Source organism: Typopeltis vanoorti, chromosome 13 (assembly GCF_054136105.1).
Source record: "Typopeltis vanoorti isolate ZY-2024b chromosome 13, IOZ_Tvanoo_1.0, whole genome shotgun sequence".
Lineage (NCBI taxonomy): Eukaryota > Metazoa > Arthropoda > Arachnida > Uropygi > Thelyphonidae > Typopeltis > Typopeltis vanoorti.
In genome coordinates, this window is record NC_143561.1 from 103,927,701 (window position 1) to 103,953,814 (window position 26,114).

Below are 26,114 nucleotides of genomic sequence, written 5' to 3' on the forward strand. Positions count from 1 at the left end.
AAGCTTTTCATATCGTGGTGAAAATTGACACTTAGAAATTGACGCTTAGTTCTCTTTCTATATTTAACTGAGATCTATATTTTGTTTTTAAGGTAGCCACTGCAGAAAACTTGATTTCACAAAGATAAGATGTCAGAAATGGCAAAAGTGCATAAAAAACTCTCAACTTTAATGCAGAAAATTCATCATCAACACCAGCCCAAAATTCAAACAGTGATTTAGATACAAATTGTCTTTTGATTTTGCTTCATGCTTGACATGAAATCTATAAATTGTTCTTCTACAAATGAGAAACCTTCAGGGGTAATTTGAAAGGGTTTCTAACCCACTCGTACATTACCATTATGTTGTCATTGGTTATAAAATTGTTTCTAAAATTCTTCATCAACATTGTTAAATGATTTTCAATAGTTGCAAATAAAACTTTGATGTGTTGCTCTTCTACGTTGTAGGTTTTGATAAAATCATCGACATTTACAAACATTTCTAATTTTTGTTGCTTTAGCTTTTTTGTTTCATAACTCTAGTTTTTTACAAAAAGCATTAACTTTGATATGAGTTCATATATTAGTGGATATAAGTATGTGGATGATGACATGGAAACAAACAATTCACCTTCATATCAAACATTTTGAAATCAAACACAAACTTCATGTGCTGTCAAGAGAATAATGAAAGAAAACCACGTTCAGTAAGATATGTTACTTTTTTAAAAATTACTGCAGTCATATAAAAAACTTTTCTGTTATCAAAAGAAGTTACTGTAATTTTAATAAATAAATTTTTAAAAATTATTTAAAGAAGAGATGAGAAACTAAGAAAACTAGATGAAATATTTTGGTACCTCTAAACCAATGCATGAACACTGTGGTGATATATATATATATATATATATGGTGGATATATGTTCATCTCTAAGATAGGTGTATTTTTTCCTTGGAATTGCAGGTTTCATCTATTTAGTTTCTCAAATATGTCTACCAAGTAGCTCAATTTCATTACAACCACGTGGTATCTAAACTTCTCTGCTTCTTCATGATTTTCCTCTTCCAAGAAAATTGCTATTTTGTCTCTTAATTCGTAAACACATTGCAAAAATTTTCCCTGTAATAACCATTTTGTCTTGCAGTAAAATAGTAACGCTGAATGTTCCACCCCAGCCCTGTCTTTGCAAAGTTCAGAAAACAGTCTTCATTTTAAGGGTCTCATTTTTATATAATTCACCATGGTTATAACTGTTGTTAACACAATGTTTAGACCAGGACTCATTTCCTTTGCAGCAAGAGCTTCTCTATGAATCATTCAATGTGTCCAAATACATCATGGGGATTTTTCTTGCATAAGCTTGTAAACTTTTAAACCTACCAGACATAACTTGAACACCATCAGTGCAAATTTCAACACAATTTTTCCACAGAATGTTTGCCTTGCATATAAAATCGTCCAATATTTTGAAGAATTCAGGTGCTGTGGCTTTTCTTTCTATTGGTTTACAAAACAATAACTCTTCAACTGATTTTACTTTCGGAGTGATATTCTGTGAACCTGAATTTGTTGATGTCAATGCTTCACAGTCTCGTCAAATGCCTGCTTACGTCCAATTAAAAATTTATCCATTTTTCTACACTAGAAAAGATTGTTTTAAAAACCGTGTATCACAGTCATTGCGAATATGATTAAATAACACCGACCATTGACATCTCACTGTTGGTCACTGTTGCAGTGTTACTGCCATCTTGCCATTTCAAGCCTTATTTATACTCGCAGAAATATTCCAGAACATTTGAGACTTCCTGTGATGAAATCGCGAATGTTTCCAAAAGGCTGATATGATTCAACAGTCTGTGCAGTGATGCCAGATCTATACAATTTTCGAAAGATTTGATGATGTATTTAAATTTGTATGAATATTTTAAAATTTTAATTAATTCCTAGTGTTTTTTGTTTTGTTAACTTTTATGGGTTTTGTCAGTGTCTCAACACAAGAACAAGAATTGCAAGGGAGAAGGTGGGGGCTGAGGGAGGGGGAGGTGCCACAAAAACTAATATTAAAAAATGCAGCACACATGAAAGAAGGTTGAGAAACACTGCCATAAGGATATATGCTTTACATTATGGGATACTAAGGCAATGTGAAATCATTAGCCTCTGTATACAAGTGACCCAGTCATGAAGTTCCTTCACGTGCAAACTTTGTTTGCTTACACTTGGATAAAGAATGAAACCAAGAATATAATTTCTTGGCATCTTTAATTTTTAGGTCTGAAAAAGGTGAAAATGTTTGGTAGTTCGTTATAGTGAGTAAATTGACTATAAATGGCCATTTGTTATAGTGGAAATCAAATGGATTCTCAAAAAATTCAATCTGTACAGTCTACTATTCAGTAATAGGGGGAAAAAACTGCTTAGAACTTCATGGCAATATAAATTGTAATTTACTGTGAATTATCTACACTTTAGCACAAGTATATTTAATATACTGTTAGATATTTCAGTTTGAAAATAACAAACTATCATCAGTGTTTTGAATATGATGATAGTTTGTTATTTTCAAACTGAAATATCTGACAATATATTAAATATACTTTTCTTGTGTTAATGTGTAGATAATTCTTAATTTCATGTCACAAGTTTCTCTCAAAAGTAGAATATGATTTACTGTGTTGGAGAACCAGTCAGGTACGATCTTATTATTCTTTTTCCAACAAATAAATACATTTTGTGATTAAATCGATTTATCAAAGACATTATTTCATAGCCCAATTGCATAAATGGCAATTAAAGAGTGGATTTCAATGCCATCTACTCTGCTATAGCAAACACTGTTATAACAAACTCATTCACTCACTAACAAACCACTAAAAAAATCCTAAACATAGTCTCATATAGGGTGTTAGCCTAAAAGAAATAGACAGTTTAAACGCTGAAAAGTTTGAAACTATTTCTTTTAGGCTAATGCTGTATTATAACAAACAGTTCCTGTGGTCCTTATGAGTCTGCTATAGTGAGAGTCAACTGTATCAAAAAAAGCTTAGTCAATGCAATGAAATTGAATCATTAAATTATATATCATCTAAAGTCATATACAGGCAACCCTCGTATAACGTGGTACTTATACAATGCGGTTTTGATATAATGCAGTCTACAAATTGTGGTAAGCCTTGTTCAATGCGGTACTTATACAACGCGGTTTTGATAAAAACACGGTCCACAAATTGTACTAACCCTTTATCTTTTCTTTTTTTTTTACCGTGCAACTTAAAAATCAAATTTTATCTTCGTTAAATTTGCGTCTGCATGTATCGCACATGTAGTTATAAGTAGCGATATTAGGGGAAATACCCGTTAGCACACATGTACGTCAATTGTTTACCGTATAAAATGTTTATTGTTGAAAGTTATCTTCGTTTTCTGCCAGGAAAGTGCATTAAAAATCTTAAGCGTGTTAATCTCAAGCTGAGCACTTTATTTTCTGGTGAGTTACATACAATATGTAATACCTTTTTATGTAAAAATTTTATTTTAATAGTTATGGCCACTTAAGAGAGCTTTCAGCGATATGGTTGAAAACGAAATTAGTGAATTAATTGATGGGGAAATAGATTTAAATTAGGAGGAATCGGTACAATTAATAGATGACGTCGACTTGGACTTGGCAAGAAAGTTAGGAAGTTATTTTACAGATAATGATCTCTCAACGGAGCATTCTGGAAAATTCACGAGACAACTGGATATTTGTTTAGCTCCATATTATGAAATTAATAAAAAAATTGCAGCATAGTAATAAGCAAGGTCTTACTACTGACTTCTTGATATTTAGTTTGATTTTTTAACGATACTTGTGGCATAATGATTAGAAATATATACACATTAGCACAATAATAATGCTTAATTTGCCAAATATTTCAGTCTGAATATGCTAACGTGTATATATTTCTATTCTTGATATTTAACCAGCCGAAGTATGCAATGAGAATTATACAAATGATGTCCAAGAGATTTCAAGTGATGACGACGTCTGGCCACTCGTAAATAAAGAACATCTAAGGAATGTTCGTTTTGAAACAGTGATGAACGATTAAATTATGCACTTTATTTTATTTTGCCTAAAGTATTTCATGCATTATAAGCAATGAAGTTTACGTACAATTTATAATTTTATAAGTTTACACTATGTATTTTGTTTCATAGTTTATACATTTTCTTAACTTATATGAATTACCTGAATTAAATAAAAATATGGATATTTCGTTGTTGTTTATATAATTAAAAAAAAAAAAACGATTTCGGAACATAACTCTACTTTTTCTATGTGGTCTGAGTCTCACATAACGCGATTTACATAACGCAGCATTTCTATGGAACCTAATGTCTGCGTTATACGAAGGTTACCTGTACTCTACTGCAAGTAAAGATTTTCCTCATCACTAGAGCAGAAACAATTCCTAAACTAAGTGTGACAAAACTCAAGAAAGCCTGGTGCAGTCAGAACAATGACAAAAATATTTTGATTTTTAAATGCTGTCAAGATGCGTGAAAATTTATTCAGAACTTTTTAAGCTATTAAGATAAGTATGCTACAGTGTTTTCCTCATAGTAACTTAGTTTATCCTACCAAAAACAGACAAACAGAACTGGCAATGAGGACAACTAAAAATCTCTTAGCATTAAATCCAATAACACAATGCAACATAATATCCTGAAATGCTGCAATTGACTACTGAAGTATTGCAACATTTTTCAGTATAACAGGATATAAAACAATGAAAATAACATCATAATCACAGTAATAAAATTTAATGAAAAGAACACATTATTACTGTGGTTATCATGTTATTTAACAAATTGAAGATAAACTTCTTGAATGGTAGTCCCTTATGTAAGCAAATTTCAAAATGGGGAAACTGGACAATGAAACTTATTTGTGCTTACTGTCCCACTGAACATTCTACTAAGTAAGAAGTGGAGTAATTTTTTAAATCATTAGAGAAAGAGGTTACATTAAGAAAATGGAAAAGCTGGTCCTTGTTGGAGATTTAAAGATCAGGGTAAGTATCTCAGGTATATATACATGTTTGTGGGAAAATTTGGAGAAAAAGGCAGAGCTAATAATAATCCTAAGTACCTGTTTGCTTTCTGTTCAGGAAACAGACTGGTCATCACTAACACCATATTTCTACATAAAGATGTGCACAAATTATACACATGGAGAGAAGACACAAAGAAAAAAAATTCTTAATGAATATGACATTGTTGATAATGACATCTTCACTTTGTGGTTTAGGATATAAGAATACACAAAAGATCTGAAATTAGAAGTAATCGATACTTAGTTTTATGCAGGATAAAAATAAACCTGATATCAGAATCTGAGAGATCAAATTCAGCTATTTATTTTATGCAGATGATGATGAACCTTTGAACAGTACAATTTCCAGATTCTTTAACTAAAATGAATAAAAGTTGCAAGAAATTTGATATGAAGATTAGCAATATAAAGACGAAAACTATGAAAACAGGTAAGAACACAAAAACTTCAACTGCATTCTCAATGGAGAACCTATTGAACAACAAAATATTTCAGCCATTCAGGTACAATCTTTAGTGAAGACGGCTAATTAAATATGGAAATAAACAACAAAATAAAGAAAGCTGGTATGTTGGAGCAAACTGAACAAATCTATATGGAATAAGAGAGAAATTAGTCAAAACATTAAATTAGCAGAGACAACATTCAAATAAGTTCAAACAATTTTAACTTAAAAATCTGAGAGTTGGCTTCGAAATAAAGCAAAAACTAGAGTCAGAGATGGGAGTTCTGAGAAAATCAGAGGAGTAAACAGATGGCATCAATGGTAGAATCATTAAAAATGAAGACATTAGGAAGGAACTTGACACTGTCAGCATTTCAGGAATATGTAAGCAAAGCAAATCTAAGGTGTTATATGGTCACTTAAACAGAATAAAAGAAGAAATTATAGCAAATCAGGTGTTGGATGCCAAGATGGCAGGAAAGAGATCAAGAAGAACACCAAGATATAGACAGACTGATATCAGACGTGCTCTAGAACAGCACTTCCCAAACTGTGGGCCACAGCCCCCTTGGGGGTCGTAAGTTTTGTTGAGGGGGGTCGTGAAATAGTGAAAACAAATTTAAAATGTTTTAAGATTAAGTAGATTTTTTTTAAGTTGAGCAGCTCTCAGATGTGAACTGTAGACTAAAATACAGAAAGATTATTGAAAAGAAAATGAAAGAGTTTGAGAACAGGAATCAAACCTTGGAGATTCAGTGGCAAACTCTGAAGAAAACATTGATTGATTCTGCAAGAGAGGCATGTGGTAAGGTTGTGTGCAAGGATAAAAAAATCAGAACTCCCTGGTGGACACAGGAAGTTAAAGAGGCAGTGAAGGAAAAGAAGAAAGCATATCAAAAGTTCCTGGCAAATAAGTCAGCTTTTACTCTTACAGAATACAGAGACAAATGTAAGAAAGCTAAACAGTGTGTAAAACGAGCTAAACAAAAGTCATGGGAGGACTTTGGCAAGAATATAGAAAATAAATATCAAGAATGTGGCAAAATATTCTGGAGGTTGTTGAAGAAGCTTAGGAATGGAGGAAAGAGTGCTGTAAAAGGAGTTAGAGATGATAAAGGTGACATGAAAATGGGAGAAAAAGATATCCTTGAAGTATGGAGTAATTACTTTGAAAAACTGCTAAATGAAACAAGCAGTGATGACAGCACAGTGATAAAAAACACTGACCAGGCATGCAGTCAGGAATACATATCCATACTTGGAGTAGATGATATTCGACCAGAAATGCTGAAGTATGGTGGTATAAAAGTCTTACAGTGGCTGCACTGCATAGTTCAGAAAGCCTGGACAGAGGGACGAATTCCCGATGATTGGAGTAGAGCTCTCATAGTACCCATATATATAAAAAGGGAAATAAAACTGAATGTGAGGATTATAGAGGTATTTCCCTACTGAGTGTTCCTGGCAAGATCTATGCAAGTATACTTGAGAAACGGTTCAGAAGAATTGTGGAAGAAAAGCTTGGTGAAGAACAAGCTGGATTCAGGCCAATTAGAGGCTGTCAGGATCAGATCTTCACTTTACAACAAATAGTTGAGGGAGCATGGGAATATAACAAAGATCTGTTTTTAAGTTTTGTTGATCTGGAAAAGGCATATGACAAGGTGCCAAGAGAGAAGCTATTCAATACGCTGCAGTTATGTGGTGTCAATGGGGCATTATATCAAGCAATACTTAGTCTTTATTTGAGTTGTAAGTCAGCAGTTAGAATTGAAGGAAGTACAGGAAGATGGTTTAATGTTAAATCTGGTGTGAGACAAGGATGTACATTATCCCCTCTGTTATTCATTATCTATATGGACCATATTATGAAGGAATGTGGCATTAAACCTGATATCAAAATTGGAGATATTAATGTCAGCTCTTTGCTTTATGCGGATGATGTTATACTTCTAAATAAATCCGCTACAAGTCTGCAAGATTCTCTGACTAAATTGAATAGCTGTTGTAATAGATATGGTATGAAGGTCAGCAATAACAAGACAAAGGCAATGAAAATAGGCAGAATCGTTGAAAATGTCAACTGTGTTGTGAACGGAGAACTTGTGGAACAAGTAAAACATTTCAGCTACTTGGCCACGATTTTTACTGAAGATGGTAAATTAAATATGGAAATAGATAACAGAATCAACAAAGCTGGTATGGTAGGAAGTCAATTGAATAAATTCATATGGAATAAGAAAGAAATTAGTCGGAACACTAAATTAACTGTATACAAGACAGTGTTCAAACCAGTTTTAACTTATGGATCTGAGAGCTGGGTCAGAAGTAAAACACTTGACCAAAGACTAGAGACCGCAGATATGAGAGTCCTGAGAAAGATTAGAGGAGTGAACAGATGGCATCAATGGCAATATCATATTAAAAATGAGGATATTAGGAAAGAACTTGACATTGTCAGCATCCAGGAATGTGTTAGCAGAGCTAATCTCAGGTGGTATGGTCACTTAAATAGAATGGGAGGGGAAAAATTAGCAAAACAAGTGTTCTCTGCCAGGTTGGCAGGAAAACGACCCAGAGGTAGACCAAGATATAGGTGGATTGATACGGTACAAAGTGCCTTAGACGATAGAAATATAAGATCTGATAATGTTGGAGTCTTGACAAGTAACAGACTGATTTGGGGGAAAATTGTAGATAGGAAGTTAGTAATGATGTAATATTTTCATGTAGTACTGTCATATCCTGTACACCCCTTGAGGGTACATGGCAGGAATTTGATGATGATGATGATAGATTTTTTTTAATCTTAAAAGAAACGTATTTAATTTTTATTATTTATTATTTCTTTTTTTGTTCTTTTTTAATATTTTAATGGAAAAAATCACACATTGGTGTTGGTTCACAAATTTTGCTTCTTGCATATTTCAGCGATTAATGAATATTAGTAAATATATTTTTATTCATATAAGTTTCATTTCAAAGGTATTGATAATAAACACAAAAAAAGATTACAAACACAAAATCTTGAATATAAATACAATAAATATTATAATATACGTCTATATTACGATTTTTTTTTCGATGGGGGCGGTGAAATATTTTAATTTTTCCAAACGGGGCCTTGGCATCCATAAGTTTAGCAGGCACTGCCATAGAAGACAGAAATATAAGACATGACAATATGAGAGAGCTGATAAGTGATAATTTATCTGAAGAAAAACTGTCGATAGGAAATTAATACTGATGTTATCTTAATCATATAGTATTATTGTAGCATCCAGTACATCCCTTGAAGATACATATCAGGAAAATTACTGATGATTAAAACTAAATGATCACATCCTATTTCAAATCCTCTGTATGCACTTGTATCCTGAACCAGCATAAATATTTCACTCTCAACAATAATATAATCAATAAGGCTTATGTCATAAAGATGCACACATCTCAATTTGTGTGCATCTTTATGTTGCAACATGGTGTTCATAATGACCAGACTATGTCATGAAAAAATTCAGTAGGTACTTAACCTTATTATTAGCTTTGTTCTTTTTTGCCAAGTTTTCCTAGAAAAAAACATTTCTATATGTCTAACATTCAATTACTACTCTGCTGTTTATATATCCAACAAGAATCTTGAATGGCAAGCAGTCTCAAGTAGAGTGATGTGGGCAAATATCAGAATGGGGAATTGGATGATGAGACTTATTTCTGCCTACGGTCACACAGAAGGTATTACTAAGGTAGAAGTGGAGGAATTTTTTGATCCTTTAGAGAAAGCAAGCAACACAATTAAAAAGGAAAAGTTGGTCCTTGTTGGGGATATAAATAGCAGAGTAGGAAATGATTGTGAGACATACAAAAATATTTTGGGAAAATTTGGAGAAAAGAGCAAAGCTAATAATAATGGCAAATATCTGTTGGATTTCTGCTCAGGACATGAACTGGTTATTACTAACACCATGTTCCAACATAAAAATGTGCACAAATTCACATGGAGAGAGGAGGCAAGGAATAAGAAAAGTCTCATTGACTATGTTATTGTTAATAGTGATGTTTTCTCCCTGGTGCAGGACACCAGAGTGTATAGAGGATTTGAAATTGGAAGTGATCACTATTTAGTCTTGAGCAGGATAAAATTGAATTTCATATTGAAAAGAATAACATGTAAGAAAGTTTTAAAGCGAATAAAAGTTGAGCAGCTCTCAGATGTGAACTGTAGACTAAAATACACAAAGATTATTGAATTATTGAAAAAAAAAATGAAAGAGTTTGAGAACAGGAACCAAACCTTGAAGATTCAGTGGCAAGCCTTGAAGAAAACCCTCATTGATATAGCCAGAGAGGCATGCGGTGAGGTTATCTGCAAGGATAGTAAAATCAGAACTCCATGGTAGACACAGAAAGTTAAAGAGGCAGTGAACGAAAAGAAGAAATCATATCAAAAGTTCCTGTTCCTGGCAAATAAGTCAGCTTGTGCTCTTAGAGAATACATAGACAAATGTAAGAAAGCGAAACACTGTGTAAGACTAGCTAAACACAAGTCATGGGAAGACTTTGGCAAGAACATAGAAAATAAATATCAAGAAGGTCGTAAGATATTCTGGAGGTTGGTGAAGAAGCTTAGGAATGGAGGAAAGAGTGCTGTAAAAGGAGTTAGAGATGATAAAGGTGATATGAAAATGGGAGAAAAAGATATCCTTGAAGATATCCTTTTGAACTACTTAAAAAAATTGCTAAATGAAAGAAGCAGTGATAACACAGTGGTAAAAAACACTCAACAGGCATAGTTAGGAATACATATCCATACTTGAAGTAGAAAAAGCCATCAAAGGCTTGAAATGTGGAAAGGCAGCAGGAGTAGATGATTTTCGACCAGAAATGCTGAAGTATGGTGGTATAAAAGTGTTACAGTGGCTGCACTGCATTGTTCAGAAAGCCTGGACAGAGGGACGAATTCCTGATGATTGGAGTAGAGCTCTAATAGTATCAATATATATAAAAAGGGAAATAAAACTGAATGTGAGAATTACAGAGATATTTCCCTACTGAGTATTCCTGGCAAGATCTATGCAAGTATACTTAAGAAACAGTTGAGAAGAATTGTGGAAGAAAAGCTTGATGAAAAACAAGCTGATTCGGGCCAAATAGAGGCTGTCAGGATCAGATCTTCACTTTACAACAAATAGTTGAGGGAGCATGGGAATATAACAAAGATCTGTTTTTAAGTTTTGTTGATCTGGAAAAGGCATATGACAAGGTGCCAAGAGAGAAGCCATTCAATACGTTACAGTTATATGGTGTCAATGGGACATTATATCAAGCAATACTTAGTCTTTATTTGAGTTGTAAGTCAGCAGTTAGAATTGAAGGAAGTACAGGAAGATGGTTTAATGTTAAATCTGATGTAAGACAAGGATGTACATTATCCTCTCTATTATTCATTATCTATATCAGGGGTTCCCAACCCGTTGCCCGCAGGCACCATGGCGTCCGTCGACCAATTTGCGTGTGCCTGCCGCTGTTCAGCCGTGTGCCGTATAGTTTGAAATAATCACGCAACAATTCATGGCATGCTATATGACGCATGCGTTAATGCCGCATGACGAGTATTAAATGCATACAATGTAAAGTAGATGTGCATTTGAAGTTGTTCATTCCAGTTTAAGAATTGGAATATCATCATATTCTCCTAATTATGAAGCACTGGCCAATGAAATGCAATACCAAAGATCACACTAACTTACATATATATATATTTAAATTTTTATTTTTATATAATGTAAACTTTGTATGTAATCATTTAACAAACGAATTCAAAAAATTCGCTTGAAAAAAATAGATGGTGCCCGTTGCCCTATTGGTATTTTAGAATGTGCTCTAGGAAACAAAAAGGTTGGGAACCCATGATCTATATGGATCACATTATGAAGAAAGTGGTATTAAACATGATATCAGAATTGGTGTTAGCTCTTTGCTTAATGCGGACGATGTTATACTTCTAAATAAATCCGCTACAAGTTTGCAAGATTCCCTGACTAAATTGAATAACTGTTGTAATAGATATGGTATGAAGGTCAGCAATAACAAGACAAAGACAATGAAAATAGGCAGAATCGTTGAAAATATCAACTGTGTTGTGAACGGAGAACTTGTGGAACAAGTAAAACATTTCAGCTACTTGGCCACGATTTTTACTAAAGATGGTAAATTAAATATGGAAATAGATAACAGAATCAACAAAGCTGGTATGGTAGGAAGTCAATTGAATAAATTCATATGGAATAAGAAAGAAATTAGTCGGAACACTAAATTAACTGTATACAAGACAGTGTTCAAACCAGTTTTAACTTATGGATCTGAGAGCTGGGTCAGAAGTAAAACACTTGACCAAAGACTAGAGACCGCAGATATGAGAGTCCTGAGAAAGATTAGAGGCGTGAACAGATGGCATCAATGGCAATATCATATTAAAAATGAGGATATTAGGAAAGAACTTGACATTGTCAGCATCCAGGAATGTGTTAGCAGAGCTAATCTCAGGTGGTATGGTCACTTAAATAGAATGGGAGAGGAAAAATTAGCAAAACAAGTGTTCTCTGCCAGGTTGGCAGGAAAACGACCCAGAGGTAGACCAAGATATAGGTGGATTGATACGGTACAAAGTGCCTTAGACGATAGAAATATAAGATCTGATAATGTTCGAGTCTTGACAAGTAACAGACTGATTTGGAGGAAAATTGTAGATAGGAAGTTAGTAATGATGTAATTTTTTCATGTAGTACTGTCATATCCTGTACACCGCTTGAGGGTACATGGCAGGAATTTGATGATGATGATGAGAATCTAATGATGCAAAAAAACTCAACTTCTTTCCAGGAAGAACCTTCTGTGGGACCATAGGTACAAACAAGTCTCATTATCAATTTCCTCTCTCAATTTTGAAATTTTCCCATGTCATTACATACTATCTAATAAAAAATATCCAGACATTCTCTTCATAGTAATGGATATGAACATATACACCACAATCATGACTCAAACAAGTATAAAAGGAAGCAAAGAGTCTTGCATTCTTCATAGACAAACATTAATGGTAAAATGAGCCATACTGAAGACATAAGTGACTTCGACTTGGCACTATCATTGAATGCCACTTTTGAAACAGTTCAGTTTGGGAAATTTCTGTCCTGCTGCAGCTGCCCTGATCAACTGTAAGTGATGTTATTGTGAAGTGGATATGCTTAGGTATAACAACAGCACAAACTTGATCTGATAGGCCACATAACACAGAGAACTGCCAATATTGAAGTGCAAAGAAAAACATCTGTTTTGGGTTGAAATACTTGCTTGCCACCAAGTTCCCAAATGCCTCTGCAAGCAAATGCTTGTACCACAACTGTTTATGCAAAACTGAAGAACATGGCTTTCCACAGCTGTGCAGCCATAAACATATGCCTAACATCAGCAAGGGCAATGCCAACATTGGGTTGAGTGGTGTAAAGCTAACATTGGACTTTGGAGCAAGAAAGAAAACAGGAAAGGCTCTTTTCTGTTTTCACAACAATGTCCCCATTCACATTGCAAGGTCAGCGCAGAAATGGTTTGATGAGATGGTGTTGAAGAACTCAACCGGTTTGCACAGAAAATTGATCTCAACTCTATCAAACATCTGTGGAATGAAATGGACCAAGATAGGCAGAATTGCCCAATATCAATGACTGATCTAACTTTTTTTTTTTTTTTTTTTAAATTCATATGGGGTTCCCCCTTTTCTCCACCGTCCCTTAGGACTGGTTGAGTTCTCCTAATGAAGGATTAAGTATGTACAGGTAACCCTCGTATGATGCGGTGCTTATACAATGCAGTTTCGGTACATCAGTCTACAAATTGTAGTAACCCTTTATCTTTTCATATATTTTTCACCACACGACTTAAAAATCAAATTGTATCTTCATTAAATTTGTGTCTACCCGTATTGCGCATGTAGTTATAAGCAGCGAATTTATATTAGGGAAAATACCTTTTAGTACGCATGTATGTCAATTGTTTACAGTATAAAGCGTTTATTGTTGAAAATTGTCTACGTTTTCTGCCAGAAAAGCGCATTAAAATTCATAAGTGTTAATCTCAAGCTAAGCACTTTATTTTCTGGTGAGTTATATACATAATTAATATGTAATGTTTTTTTTTTATGTAAAAATTTATTTTTATAGTTAATGGCCGCTAAAACTGCAATGAAAGAAAAAACCAACATTGAAAAGAAAATTTATTTCTCTCAAAGAAAAAAATCAAAATCTTGGATTGGTTGACAAATGGAGAATCAACAATTCGAACAATGAAACAAAATGAACATAAAACCTGAGAAAGTTGCTGGGTCAACGGTAAGTGCAAAGTTGCTCATGTACGTGATATTCTAATGGAAAAAATGAAGAAATCTCTGATTTGGATAGAAGATTGCACTCAAAAGAAAATTCCTTTGGAGGGAAATCTTATTAAACAAAAAGCTCTCAAAATTTATAAACATTTAAAAGAACTTGAACAAGATCTTCAAAAGAAAGCTCTCAGCATGGATTTTGTGCCAGTAAGGGTTGGTCCGAAAACATTAAAAAACGGTTTTCTTTGCATAATCCAGGGAGCATCAGCAGACGCAGAGCTGCCCTGAAATGCCCAAGAGAACTTTTAAAAACCATTGAAGAAAGTGGTTATAATGTAGACCAGGTGTTCAATGCGGATGAATCCAGGTTATATTGGGGGGAAAAATGCCAAAACGCACCTATATTTCGAAAAATGAAAGATCAGCTCCTGGATTCAAAGTTTCCAAAGATAGAATTACTTTACTGTTTTGTAGTAATGTAGGTGATAACATGACAAAACCAATGTTTATTAACCAATCCTCGTGCTATGAAAGGGCTCAACAAGTTTACCCTACCTGTTTATTGGCGGGCCAACAAAAAGGCATGGGTTACATCTAGCATGTTTAAAAATTGGTTTTTCAAGTGTTTTGTACCCGATGTAGAACGTTACATCAGGTACAAACTTCTTGATAACTAAACCAGCCAAAGTATGCAATGAGAATTATACAAATAATGTCCAAGAGATTTCAAGTGATGACGTCGTCTGGACACCCATAAATAAAGAACATCTATGAAATGTTATTTTTGAAGAGTGATGACAATTAAAATATGCACTTTATTTTGCCTAAAACATTTATGCATTATGTGCAATGAAGTTTATGTATAATTTGTAATTTTTATAATTTTATACTATGTATTTGTTTCATAGTTTATATGTTTTCTTAACTTACATGAATTACCTGAATTAAACAAAAATATATTTTTGTTGGATATGTCATTGTTGTTTATATAATTTAAAAAAAAAAAGAGAACGATTTTGGAACATAACCCTACTTTTTCTATGTGATCTGAGTCTCGCATAACGCAATTTATATAACACAGCATTTTTATGAAACCTAACATCCATGTTATACAATAGTTACCTGTATTTTATGACTGTAGAGAAGTGTGTGTGTTCAACTGGTTTGCCTGTTTTTGAGGGACGAAAAACCAAGTTTTTGGGTGGAAAAAAAAAATCCTTTACCTCTGTACGAGACTGGCTTTAGTCGAAAGAGACCAGATAAAGGTTCCTTATATCATGGACGGGAATCTAACCCAGGTCTTCGTCTATACCGACAAGCTATAGAGGCTCTATCTCACTAATACTCTTCAGGAAGAACGGAAGGAAATTACTGCAGCAATGTACCAAAATACAGTGCAAAGCCTACCCAGAAGATCAAAACCTGTTATAGCAACAAATGGTGGACCAACTCTGTATTAAATGCCATTTGTACTTTAAACTGCATGCCATTGAAGAATTTTATCTCTCTATTAAGTACTGGATGCTACGGTGATCCCTTCCTTACCTTGTTCATTACTGGCTGAATATAACATCGAATAAAATACATTGTTATTATGCAGAATCATCTCAGCTGTTTTAGTCTTCACCTTACTAACACTTATCATGTCAACATGGTACTTCTCTAATTCTTCTGCAAAGTTAAGTTCAACTTCTTTTTCATTGATACTTCTTACATTGATAGCACCTATCTTCAATTTTGCTGATGTTAAGTTTAGGTTGTTCCTGCATTTGACTTTTCATTGTTCACCTTTATTCCCTGACAAAAACAACAGGTCTTGTTTAACTTGGCAATGACCCAGCATGACATTCTATCATGTTTTTAGTTTAAGCTAATACAGAATACAATCTGGTAGGATAAGTCCCAAACCGACAGCTGATCCTTGTTTATTCCTGTATCCAGGTAGATACTTATTAACAGAGTGCACTATGAGAAAACGAGGATCAGATTTCAAGCCCCAGTCAGTTCGCAGAAATGTGAAGATCTTCTTCCAATTACTTCCAATTATCTATCTTTCAACCTAAAGTGATTCCAAATCTAAATGACAAACTCATAAATTAACTCTTAAATCTATTGCTGTTCAGATCTGGTAATGTGGTTTTCTGCACATAAGCACAATCACTCAAAATATGTATGGAGGGTAGGGAATGATGTACCGAAGTATCACAAAAATATAACATCTAATCCCTTTTCATTTGATATAAAGTATAGTGTTGCAAAGATGTGATGAACCAGTTTAGGAGTACTGTCAATAAAAAGTTTGGTAACCACTGTTCTAAAGAAGGGCTTAAACAGAGAGAGTAAGAGAAATAGTTTTAGGAATGGCACCTTACCTTGGCAAATATCTTTATCCACATCAATATCTGCACTTCTCATCTGTAAATGTGGATAAAGGGCTTGCTATGAAAGAAATAACAATGAAATCTTTAGAAACTGATATCACAATAATAATAAGTATAAAACTGTAAAAGTACTTCAATTTTCAATAAAATTAAATAGTAGGTCAGGATTTTTCCTAACAGCCATTTTTCCACCAAAGAGAACTTTAAGAATATATAATGGACAAATGATATGCAAATAAATAAAAAGTGGATACAATTAACTCTCACTATAACAAACACTGCTATATTAAACTTGTACAGTATAATAAACTTCTAAAAGTCAAAACAAATCTTCTTAAGCATAGGTGCTATTATAAATTTAGGAAATTTAATATATTAAACCTTTTAATATATTGAATTTAATTTGTATAACAAATGACTCCTTTGGTCCCTGCAGATCTGCTATAGTGAGAGGTCACCACACACATAAAACATCTATTCTTACAGCTTTGTATGATAATGCAAAGCTTGAAATTTGATAGGAAGAACTTAGCCAAAGCAAAATTCTTTAATAACAATGTAAGCAATACTGCACATAGATTTCTGCCTTGTTATATATTAAATTATAAGCTTGCTACCTGATCATCAGTATAAACTTTAGATTATCATGGCATTATTTTTTTATGTGCATTTTATCCATAAAAGACCATAAACTTATTAAACATTACTAATGAGTTAGATCAGCATTTCTCAACCTTTATAAGCCCAAGGATCAGTAAAATGCCTAAAACAATTCCACGGATCAGTAAGTTAGGTAATTTTTTTTTTTCTTAAATCTATGTGGGGATTACCAACATTTGGGAAAAACGGTACCATTTATAACATAATAAATCTAAAAGCATGTTTTGAATACACATGGAAACATAATTAATTAAATTGGAAGTAAACGATTAAAAGTGTATCATCATTGAACAAAGTTTTAATTTTTATTAAACAAATAAATAATATGATATAATTATGTTACTACTTACTTTTAATGAAATGGCTGAGCTTCTCGGCCTTTGCACAGTTGCTGGATATCTGGCTAAATATTGGTCAACTTCAGTCGAAGATTGGCACACACACTAAGACGATTTCTGCATTCTGTTTTTATTTGAAGAAGTGATGAAAATCCTTTCTCACAAAGTTGTAGAAAACTGCAGGAATTTTCAATGCTTCTTCAGATAATTCGGGAAATTCACTTCTCATGGAAGGCGAAATCCAGAATCGAGCCAAACCAAGGTCACGGAATTGTATTTTAAGCCCACTCTCACTTGAAAGCTTAATTAACTGTTCTTTTTTCAATAGCAAAAAGTCGTTCTCATGACTGTAAGCCTGAAATGGATCGTGAACCCACAGAAATTTCTTATAAAAGTGATTCGGAAAATATGTTTCAGAGTTTTGAAGTGGTCACAAATCCTTTCCAGAAACTCAGAATCAACAAAAATATCATTTTTCACTAAAAAGGATTCCAATGTTGGAAAAGATGCAAATTGTTTTTTTTCACATAACTAATCCATAACACCAGTTTTTTTCTCAAATGTCTTTATTTTGTCATAGGCATCAAGAACAGTTGAAGAATTTCCCTGAAGAGAGAAATTTAGTTCATTTAATTTCAAAAAAAATGTCTGAAAGATAGGATAGTGTTGATAACCATGCTTTGTCAACAAGGAGTGATGCAAAATCAGAAATAACCTTCCTAATAGTTTGCTCCTCGAAAGCCAGCGAATTTCAGCATGAAGCAAAAGTTGTATATATTCACTGCCCATTTCATCGCAGAGTACTGAAAATAACCTGTTATTTAACGATCGACCCTTAATAAAAATTAACTAGCTTTACAGCATTGTATAGCACAGTTTTAAATTCTAGTGGCATTCCTTTGGAGACTAATGCTTCCTACATATGAAACAATGTACCCAATTCATATCTGGAGCTACTTCCTTGACCTTACAAACAACCCCACTATGCCTGCCTATAAGGGCACGAGCTCCATCCAAACAGAAGCCCATACATCTTTACCACTGGATCCCTTTGTATATTATGTAATTATTGAGAGTGTGAAATATTTCTTCTCCAGTTGTTTGGAATGACAAAGTTCTACAAAACAGAATATCATCGTGAATGTTGTTATCATGCGCATATCTTATGTAGCATATTAGCTGTGCATCATTTGTAATATCAGTAATCTCGTCTATTTGTAACGCTCTTCTTAACTCTTTTTCGATTAACTGAGATTCTACGTCACCTGCTATATCATTACTTCTGCAACCAACAGTGTTATTTGAAAGAGGAATCAAATCAACATCTTTTAGTAACTTGTTGCCAAACATATAGTTTTTACGACATCTTTTAAAGCTGGAAGTAGTAAATTTTCCCCCATAGAATGAGGTTCCCCTGTTTTCGCTATGCACAAACTTAAGAGATAGAATGCCTTGTTATTAATCGAACCTATGGCTGAAACTATACCTTTCCCATGATTTATTGTCCCTAAATGTCACTGAAAAAATTCAATTAGCTTATTTTCACATTACAATGTTTAGTTTCTAAATATCGTCGGAGTTTCGCAGGTTTCATGCACTTGTTAAACAACACTTCATAACACAAAACACATTGAGGTTTCTGTTCATTCTCATCTCCATACCAAGTAAACTCGATTTCCAAATATGAACTGTTATATTTCCTACTGTATTTTATCTTTGAACTGCTTGTTTCTTCTAGTTTAATAGTATCAGATTTACTTGCCGTTACAACATATGTATCACAATTAGGGTTAGATCACCTGTTTCATTCACTTTTTCTTTTCCAAGTCCTAGTTCTAAGCCACTTTTCCATTATTAAAAAACGTTGCTGAAAAATATATAAATATTGGGGGTTAGCTCATGAAACAATTTGTCCAGGTATCGCTTAGCACTTCTGAAGATATACTGAGCCTTGGTTGAAGGAGGAAAACCTCCAATAATAAAAATTAATAAACAACAAACAATCTGTTGAAATGTGGATAACACATGTTTACCTCAAATCTCACAAAACAGCAAGGGAAGGTGGAAGCAATAAAACCATATTGTTGTTCACTTCACCCCCTCTTTTATTATTCATCATTCTGCCGCTACAAATTATTGTAGCGGTAGAATGTTAATGGAATAAATATTCTGCTGTTATCAATAATTTCTATTTACTTATTCAATTTTAATTTTTGTTTTGTTTGGATAATTAAAAAATATATTTATTTATTTAATTTAAGTCTGCCTGCGGACCGTCTATCTCATCTCGGCGTGGACCACCTGTGATCTGCGGACCACAGGTTGAGAAACACTGCCTTAGATAATCCAGAAACCCTTCTCCCAACATAACACTCCTTCAGTTACTTTAGACCTTCAATAAGCAAGACTTTCTCACACAGAGAAATCAAAATCACATATATTAGAGCATGATTATGTCTGTGGATCTGATTGTCAAAGTGAATAGTGTCTATGTCCTCCAACCAACAGGCTGAGAATTTGAATCACTAAAGGCATTCACAAACATCCATGCCATAGCTGCTGGTTAGAAAATATTCACTTACATCAACAACATACTATACTCTAATATAATAAGTTAGATTAATCTTTAATATACACTTTACAATATTTATAACTTACAGAATTTGCTAAAATCAGTTGCAGTTGACATGAACATCACAAATATACAGTTACTTCTCACTACAGCAAACATTATAGCAAACTCACTTGCTACATATTAATATAAAAACACAGTTAACAAATTATGGATATACCATGCAATATGGAAAAAATCACAGAGGCTTGAAGATTCTATCATAAAAACTGCTTAAACAATACAAGCTACAAAAATTCAATATTTAACTATACAGCAGTCTGTTACATTATAAATTAATTTCAAATACTAATATCATTAATTTAATAAATATGAATTACCTCACTTGCTTCCAGATCCTCCAGAAATTCATTTTTTAGTGGCTGCTGACTCTTGTGAACATCAACTTTTCCAGGCCTTTTTGAAAGAGGAGAAGGATTCAAAATTATATTTAGATGATTTTAAAACATTTCTTCATGAAACAAAATTAAGAGTAAATTAAGAAATATCAAGAAATTTTAAATCATGAACAAAAAAAAAGTTACCATTATCAGATGAATTTGTAAGGAATATTAGGTACAACTATGTCATTTTTTTTCAACACACACACACACACACACACACACACACACACACACACACACACTTTTACATTTTTTAATTAATAAATATTAATAAATAAATTTTTTAATTAATAATTCTTTTATTACCAATGTCTATATGTTTACCAAGTGAAAAAACCAGTGTCATCAGATACATAAGTACTGACACTAGGAAAAAGCATACTTTATACAAGTGGCTGAATAGGTTAGCATATCCACTCTTCAACTAGTAGGCTGCTGGGTTGAATCAGTTTTGATGGAATACATCCACATTCTATATCATTTAATGCCTTCCTCTGATTTCTGAGGATTATCCAGTTTTGTTTTGTTTTGTTTGTTTTATGTGTAGCCTTTTTCATTACCTTATGCATCCTGGATTACTTACATCACTATATGATGCAAGCAATATAGGCTACGCAGGACAATATTTGTTACAACTCAAATTGCATATTTGTGGGGAATGATATGTTTAGCTGTTAAAAACAATGGATTAGAAGCTTAGTAATGAACTGAAAGTCTATGCCAGTGTGTGTGTGTGTGTGTTACTTTAATAATATCCATGAATGATTTAGGAAGCTTCTGCAGCTTAGTCAGTATCAACAATGTCCTTTGGCTGGAAAGCCATAAATAGAAATCCTGTCTGCTATGTCTAGGATGCAAAAAACCTTTATCATGGCTTTTCAAGTGAAGGTGAGTTAATTGGTCTTCTCATGTGGAAGTGACAGGGGTTTCCTTCCAGAAACTCTAGTTTTACATCCCACAAAACAGGCAAACCAAACAAAAGAAAACGCATGCAATTTACAGACATAGCAGACAGGATTAACTACCCTATAAAAAACAGTAAACAGTTTTTTAAGATGACAAGTTACTTGTCCATGACAAGGCCAGTACAGTGAACTAAAAAAGATGTGATGATTTCAGTTAAATATGAAGATGGACAGAGTAGTCAACTATTCATATGACCTAAGTTCTTTAAAGGATGTTAAGAATTTAAAAGGATGGAAAGAAAAGTGTGAATAAAAATTTTATGTGAACAAATCCAAGTCAGCAGAGTTCAAAATTGGCACCATCAACATAAGACTTATCAAAGGAAATAGCAGAAGAATTGGATAAGTACCAGATTAACATAATAGGTGTTATCAAAACAAAGAAAACAAAAACAGGCGAGACCTTAATAAGTTTAGTTTAATCCTTTATCCAAGTGTGAGCAAACAAAGTTTGTGCCTGAAAGTATCTTCAGGACTGGGGTAAGGTAGTGCAACACCAGGCAACTCATTGCAAAGGTGGAGAAATCTCTCATCACTCCTATCTCAGTATCTCCCATAATGCAAAGCACATCTCCTTGCAGATATGTGTAATGCTATGCATTAAGGCAAGGGCGACTACCAATACCGGTTTCAACCTTCATTGAGGTCTCGTCAGTGGGAGCCAGACCCAATAGTGGAGATACAAAGGCAGAAGCAATGAGAGGTCATCCTAAACTATAGGAGTTGCCAAAGAGTGTGCAACCTTATTGTTAAATTACTCCGGATTCAGAGAAAGATGTTGAGAGTTTATTTTTCACTTGGTTAGACTATAATAAGTTTAGTTTAATCCTTTATCCAAGTGTGAGCAAACAAAGTTTGTGCCTGAAAGTATCTTCAGGACTGAAGACATTTTCAGGTGTTTATTTTCTTCAGGACTGAAGAAAATAAACTCTCAACAGCTTTCTCTGAATCCGGAGTAATTTAATAATAAGGTTGCACACCCTTTGGCAACTCCTATAGGTTAGGATGACCTCTCATTGCTTCTGCCTTTGTATCTCCACTATTGGGCCTGGCTCCCACTGACGAGACCTCAATAAAGGTCGAAACCGGTATGAGTAGTGGCCCTTGCTTTAATGCATAGCATTACACATATCCGCAAGGAGATGTGCTTTGCATTATGGGAGATACTGAGATAGGAGTGATGAGAGCTTTCTCCACCTTTGCAACGAGTTGCCTGGTGTTGCACTACCTTACCCCAGTCCTGAAGATACTTTCAGGTGCAAACTTTGTTTGCTCACACATGGATAAAGGATTAAACTAAACTTATTATAGTCTAACCAAGTGAAAAATAAACTCTCAACAGGCGAGACCTTTCTAAGCAACATACACAAGATGTTATATTCAGGTCAAAATAATCAGGGAAAAGAAGGAGTAGCTATAGTACTCAACACTAAATACGAGAATAACCTTCTCGAATGGCAGGCAATATCAAGTAGACTGATGTAGGCAAATATCAGAATGGGAAACTGGACAATTAAGACTTATTTGTGCTTATTATCCCAAAGAAGGTTCTACAGGAAGAAGAGGAGGAATGTTTTAAGGCATTAGAGAATGCCTAACTCAATGAGAAAGGAAAAGCTGGTCCTTGTTAGATATCTAAATGGCAAAGTAAGAAATGATTACTAGACATATAGAAATTACTAACTATTATAATAACGGAATTAACTCACGTAAATTATTCTTTATTCATAGAATTTTCACCTGAGTGTCACAGGCATCATACAGGTACAAGGCTAATTAAACAATAACTGTTATATTCACAAAGCACCACCTAAGTAGCTAAGGTTAAATTTCCTAAATTTATTTAATTATTATTTATTTTATTTTTTTTAATAATTTAAATTTAATTATTTAGTTATTTAATTATTAAATAATAATTATTTAATTATTCAATTATAATAATTTAATTTTTTTTTTTTATAAATATATATATGTGTATACAATTATATGTTAGGAAAGATTTGCTGCTTTATAAAGTACTATCTCCCACAAGGGGTAAAGACGTAGACCATCGGATCTGTTTAGGTTAGGAGAGTGAAGTAATGCTTCACATGTTTCTTTGTATAGCCATTCCATTAGGAACCAACTTTTGTAAATGACTTTTGTCTTGTTCCACTTAACTCTATGTCTAGTGTTGATGGCATGTTCTGCAATTCCAGACTGTTCGGGTTCAAGGTACTGGATGTACGACTGGTGTTCTTCTAACCGGACCTGAGCAGGCTTATGTATTTAAGTACATAAGCCAGGAATTCCATTAAGACTGGTTGTAGACTGTATAGGTTGTCCCACTTACAAAATATCAAAATTTCTGTCAAATTTACTCACTTCTTCAACTAGAAGAACTGCTACATATATAAAAAATTCTCTGAACTTCAGAAATAAAATTTCCGATCTGCATCTAGACAATTCGGAGATTATGATTAGTCTAGATGTTGTTTCGCTATTTACGAATGTTCCGTTGGCGGACAGCATAGAATTACTACACCAAGAATTATACCAACAAATCGAAGGGACAGCAATGGGTAATCCAATATCTCCTGCAATTGCCAACTACTTCATGGAGCATTTCGAACAGTGTATCTTTGACAACATTACACCCAGATCTAACATCTGGTTCAGATATGTGGAAGACATTTTTGCCATATGGAAGGGCACCTCAGAAGAACTACAACAGTTTCTCTCAAAAATTGATGCACTTTATCCAAGGATCCAGTTCACTCTAGAAGTAGAAGTAAATAAGCAATTAGCTTTTCTAGACCTCTTGATTCTTCGCCAACCAGATGGTTATCTACAATTCACAGTGTACAGGAAAGAGACTCATACAGGCCAGTGCATCCACGCTGAATCACATCACCATCCCAGCAAAGGCAGGTACTATAAAAACACTAGTTCATAGAGCCAACTCCTTTTGTTCTTCAGAAGAACTTTTACAAAAAGAATTACAGTACAGTCACACCTCGACTTACACTACCCCGACTTACGTGAATCCGGAGTTACGTGGTTTCATATATGTACGTATTCTCGTCCCGCTTCACTCCTCACCACTAGTCGTATCTTTCTGGCGCTGACCGCATTCGCCAGTGTCGCACATGCTGTGAACAAGCACTGATGTGTTTAGCGCGGTCCCCATTCATACACGATTTTTATAGTCTACAAACCTTGCGATTGTTTAATGTTATGTTCTTGATAAAAATTTTATCACATAAAAAAATAATAATGTCATCCAAAAGAAGCAAGTCCAATTCTTCTACAGCTAGCAAGAAAAGAAAAACATTGACTTTGGAAACAAAACTCAACATTATTAAGGATTTTGAAGGTGGAATGAAAATTTGTGAGCTAGCAAAGAAGTTCGATCTACAGGAATCCACAGTAAGAACAATCATAAAAGAAAGGTTTAAGGATTTTGGAGGACATAGATTCTAATGAGGAACGAACTGTAGCCACAAGGCAAGGAATAAAAAAATCATTAGCTTGCTATGAAGAAATTTTGCGTGACAAGAAAAATACATTATGTCGTCAGACGAATCTATTAGATTTTATGAAACCATCGACATCGAAATAACTTTCTTTTTTTTTTATGTACGAAAAACTACAATTATGATTATATTTCTTAAAAAAATACGTGTTTTTGTAAAACTTTGGTCCCCATTAACTAATATTTTGTACGTTCGTATGCAAAATTATACCTGAGTTACGCAAATTCAACTTACGCGCTTTTTGTTGGTCCCACCTACCGCGTAACTTTGGGGTGTGACTGTATATTAATTCCTCCTTCATAACCAATGGCTATAAGAAGTCCTTCATAAAATGAGCTTTAAGTAGTCGTGCTGCAGCATCCTCTTCAAGTACAGAAGAACCTACACGTATACCTATCCCCTATGTACATGGGGTTAGTGAACGCATAGCTAAGGTGCTAAAACTACTAAATATCTGTGTGGCTTTTCGACCCATCAGAAAAATCTCCACATGCCTAATGTCTCCAAAGGACAAGCTCCCACATCTCAACTATCCAGGTGTCTACCAGATTCCCTGCTCATGTGGATTATCATATTTCGGACAAACAGGAAAATCTGCTCCAGTTTAGAAACCTTCTCTCATAATGTAGAACAGTAATACAGCTCCTAGGAGCTAAGTTCACATTATGGGTAAATATCAAGAATAATGATCGGAGCTTACTCCACCTTTGACATGAGTTGCCTCAGCTTGCATTACATTAAGGGTCAGTTGCTGCAGTATCCAGGTATTTGCTTACGCTTGGAATCGCTACCAGATTCCCTGCTCGTGTGGATTATCATATTTCGGACAAACAGGAAAATCTGCTCTGGTTTAGAAACCTTCTCTCATAATGTAGAACAGTAATACAGCTCCAAGGAGCTAAGTTCACATTATGGGTAAATATCAAGAATAATGATCGGAGCTTGCTCCACCTTTGACATGAGTTGCCTCAGCTTGCATTACATTAAGGGTCAGTTACTGCAGTATCCAGGTATTTGCTTACGCTTGGAATCGCCGAACTTTATATAGTTTTTACTATATTCGGCATGAAACTCTTTGAGTTTCTTATTCGGCTGAGAAACGATATGGGATGTAATATCCCTTAACTTAAACTAATAATAATAATTAAATAAATTTAGGAAATTTAACCTTAGCTACTTAGGTGGCGCTTTGTGAATATAACAGTTATTGTTTAATTAGCCTTGTACCTGTACTGATGATGCCTGTGATACTCAGGTGAAAAGTCTACGAATAAAGAATAATTTAAGTGAGTTAATTCCATTATTATAATAGTTAGTAATATGTCT

General features: G+C 34.0%; 1 protein-coding gene across 2 annotated transcripts in view; it reads right to left on the reverse strand.

Moving 5' to 3' along the window:
• Window positions 1-26,114, reverse strand: part of mst (misato mitochondrial distribution and morphology regulator) — a 211,210-nt gene that overhangs the window by 117,718 nt on the left and 67,378 nt on the right. For both annotated transcript variants that reach the window (XM_090402942.1, XM_090402943.1), the window contains exons 4-5: window positions 20,246-20,321; window positions 16,287-16,353 (exon numbers count right to left, since the gene is read on the reverse strand). In XM_090402942.1, coding sequence (XP_090259068.1) covers window positions 16,287-16,353; window positions 20,246-20,321 — 143 coding nt within the window. The remainder of the gene's footprint in view (window positions 1-16,286; window positions 16,354-20,245; window positions 20,322-26,114) is intronic.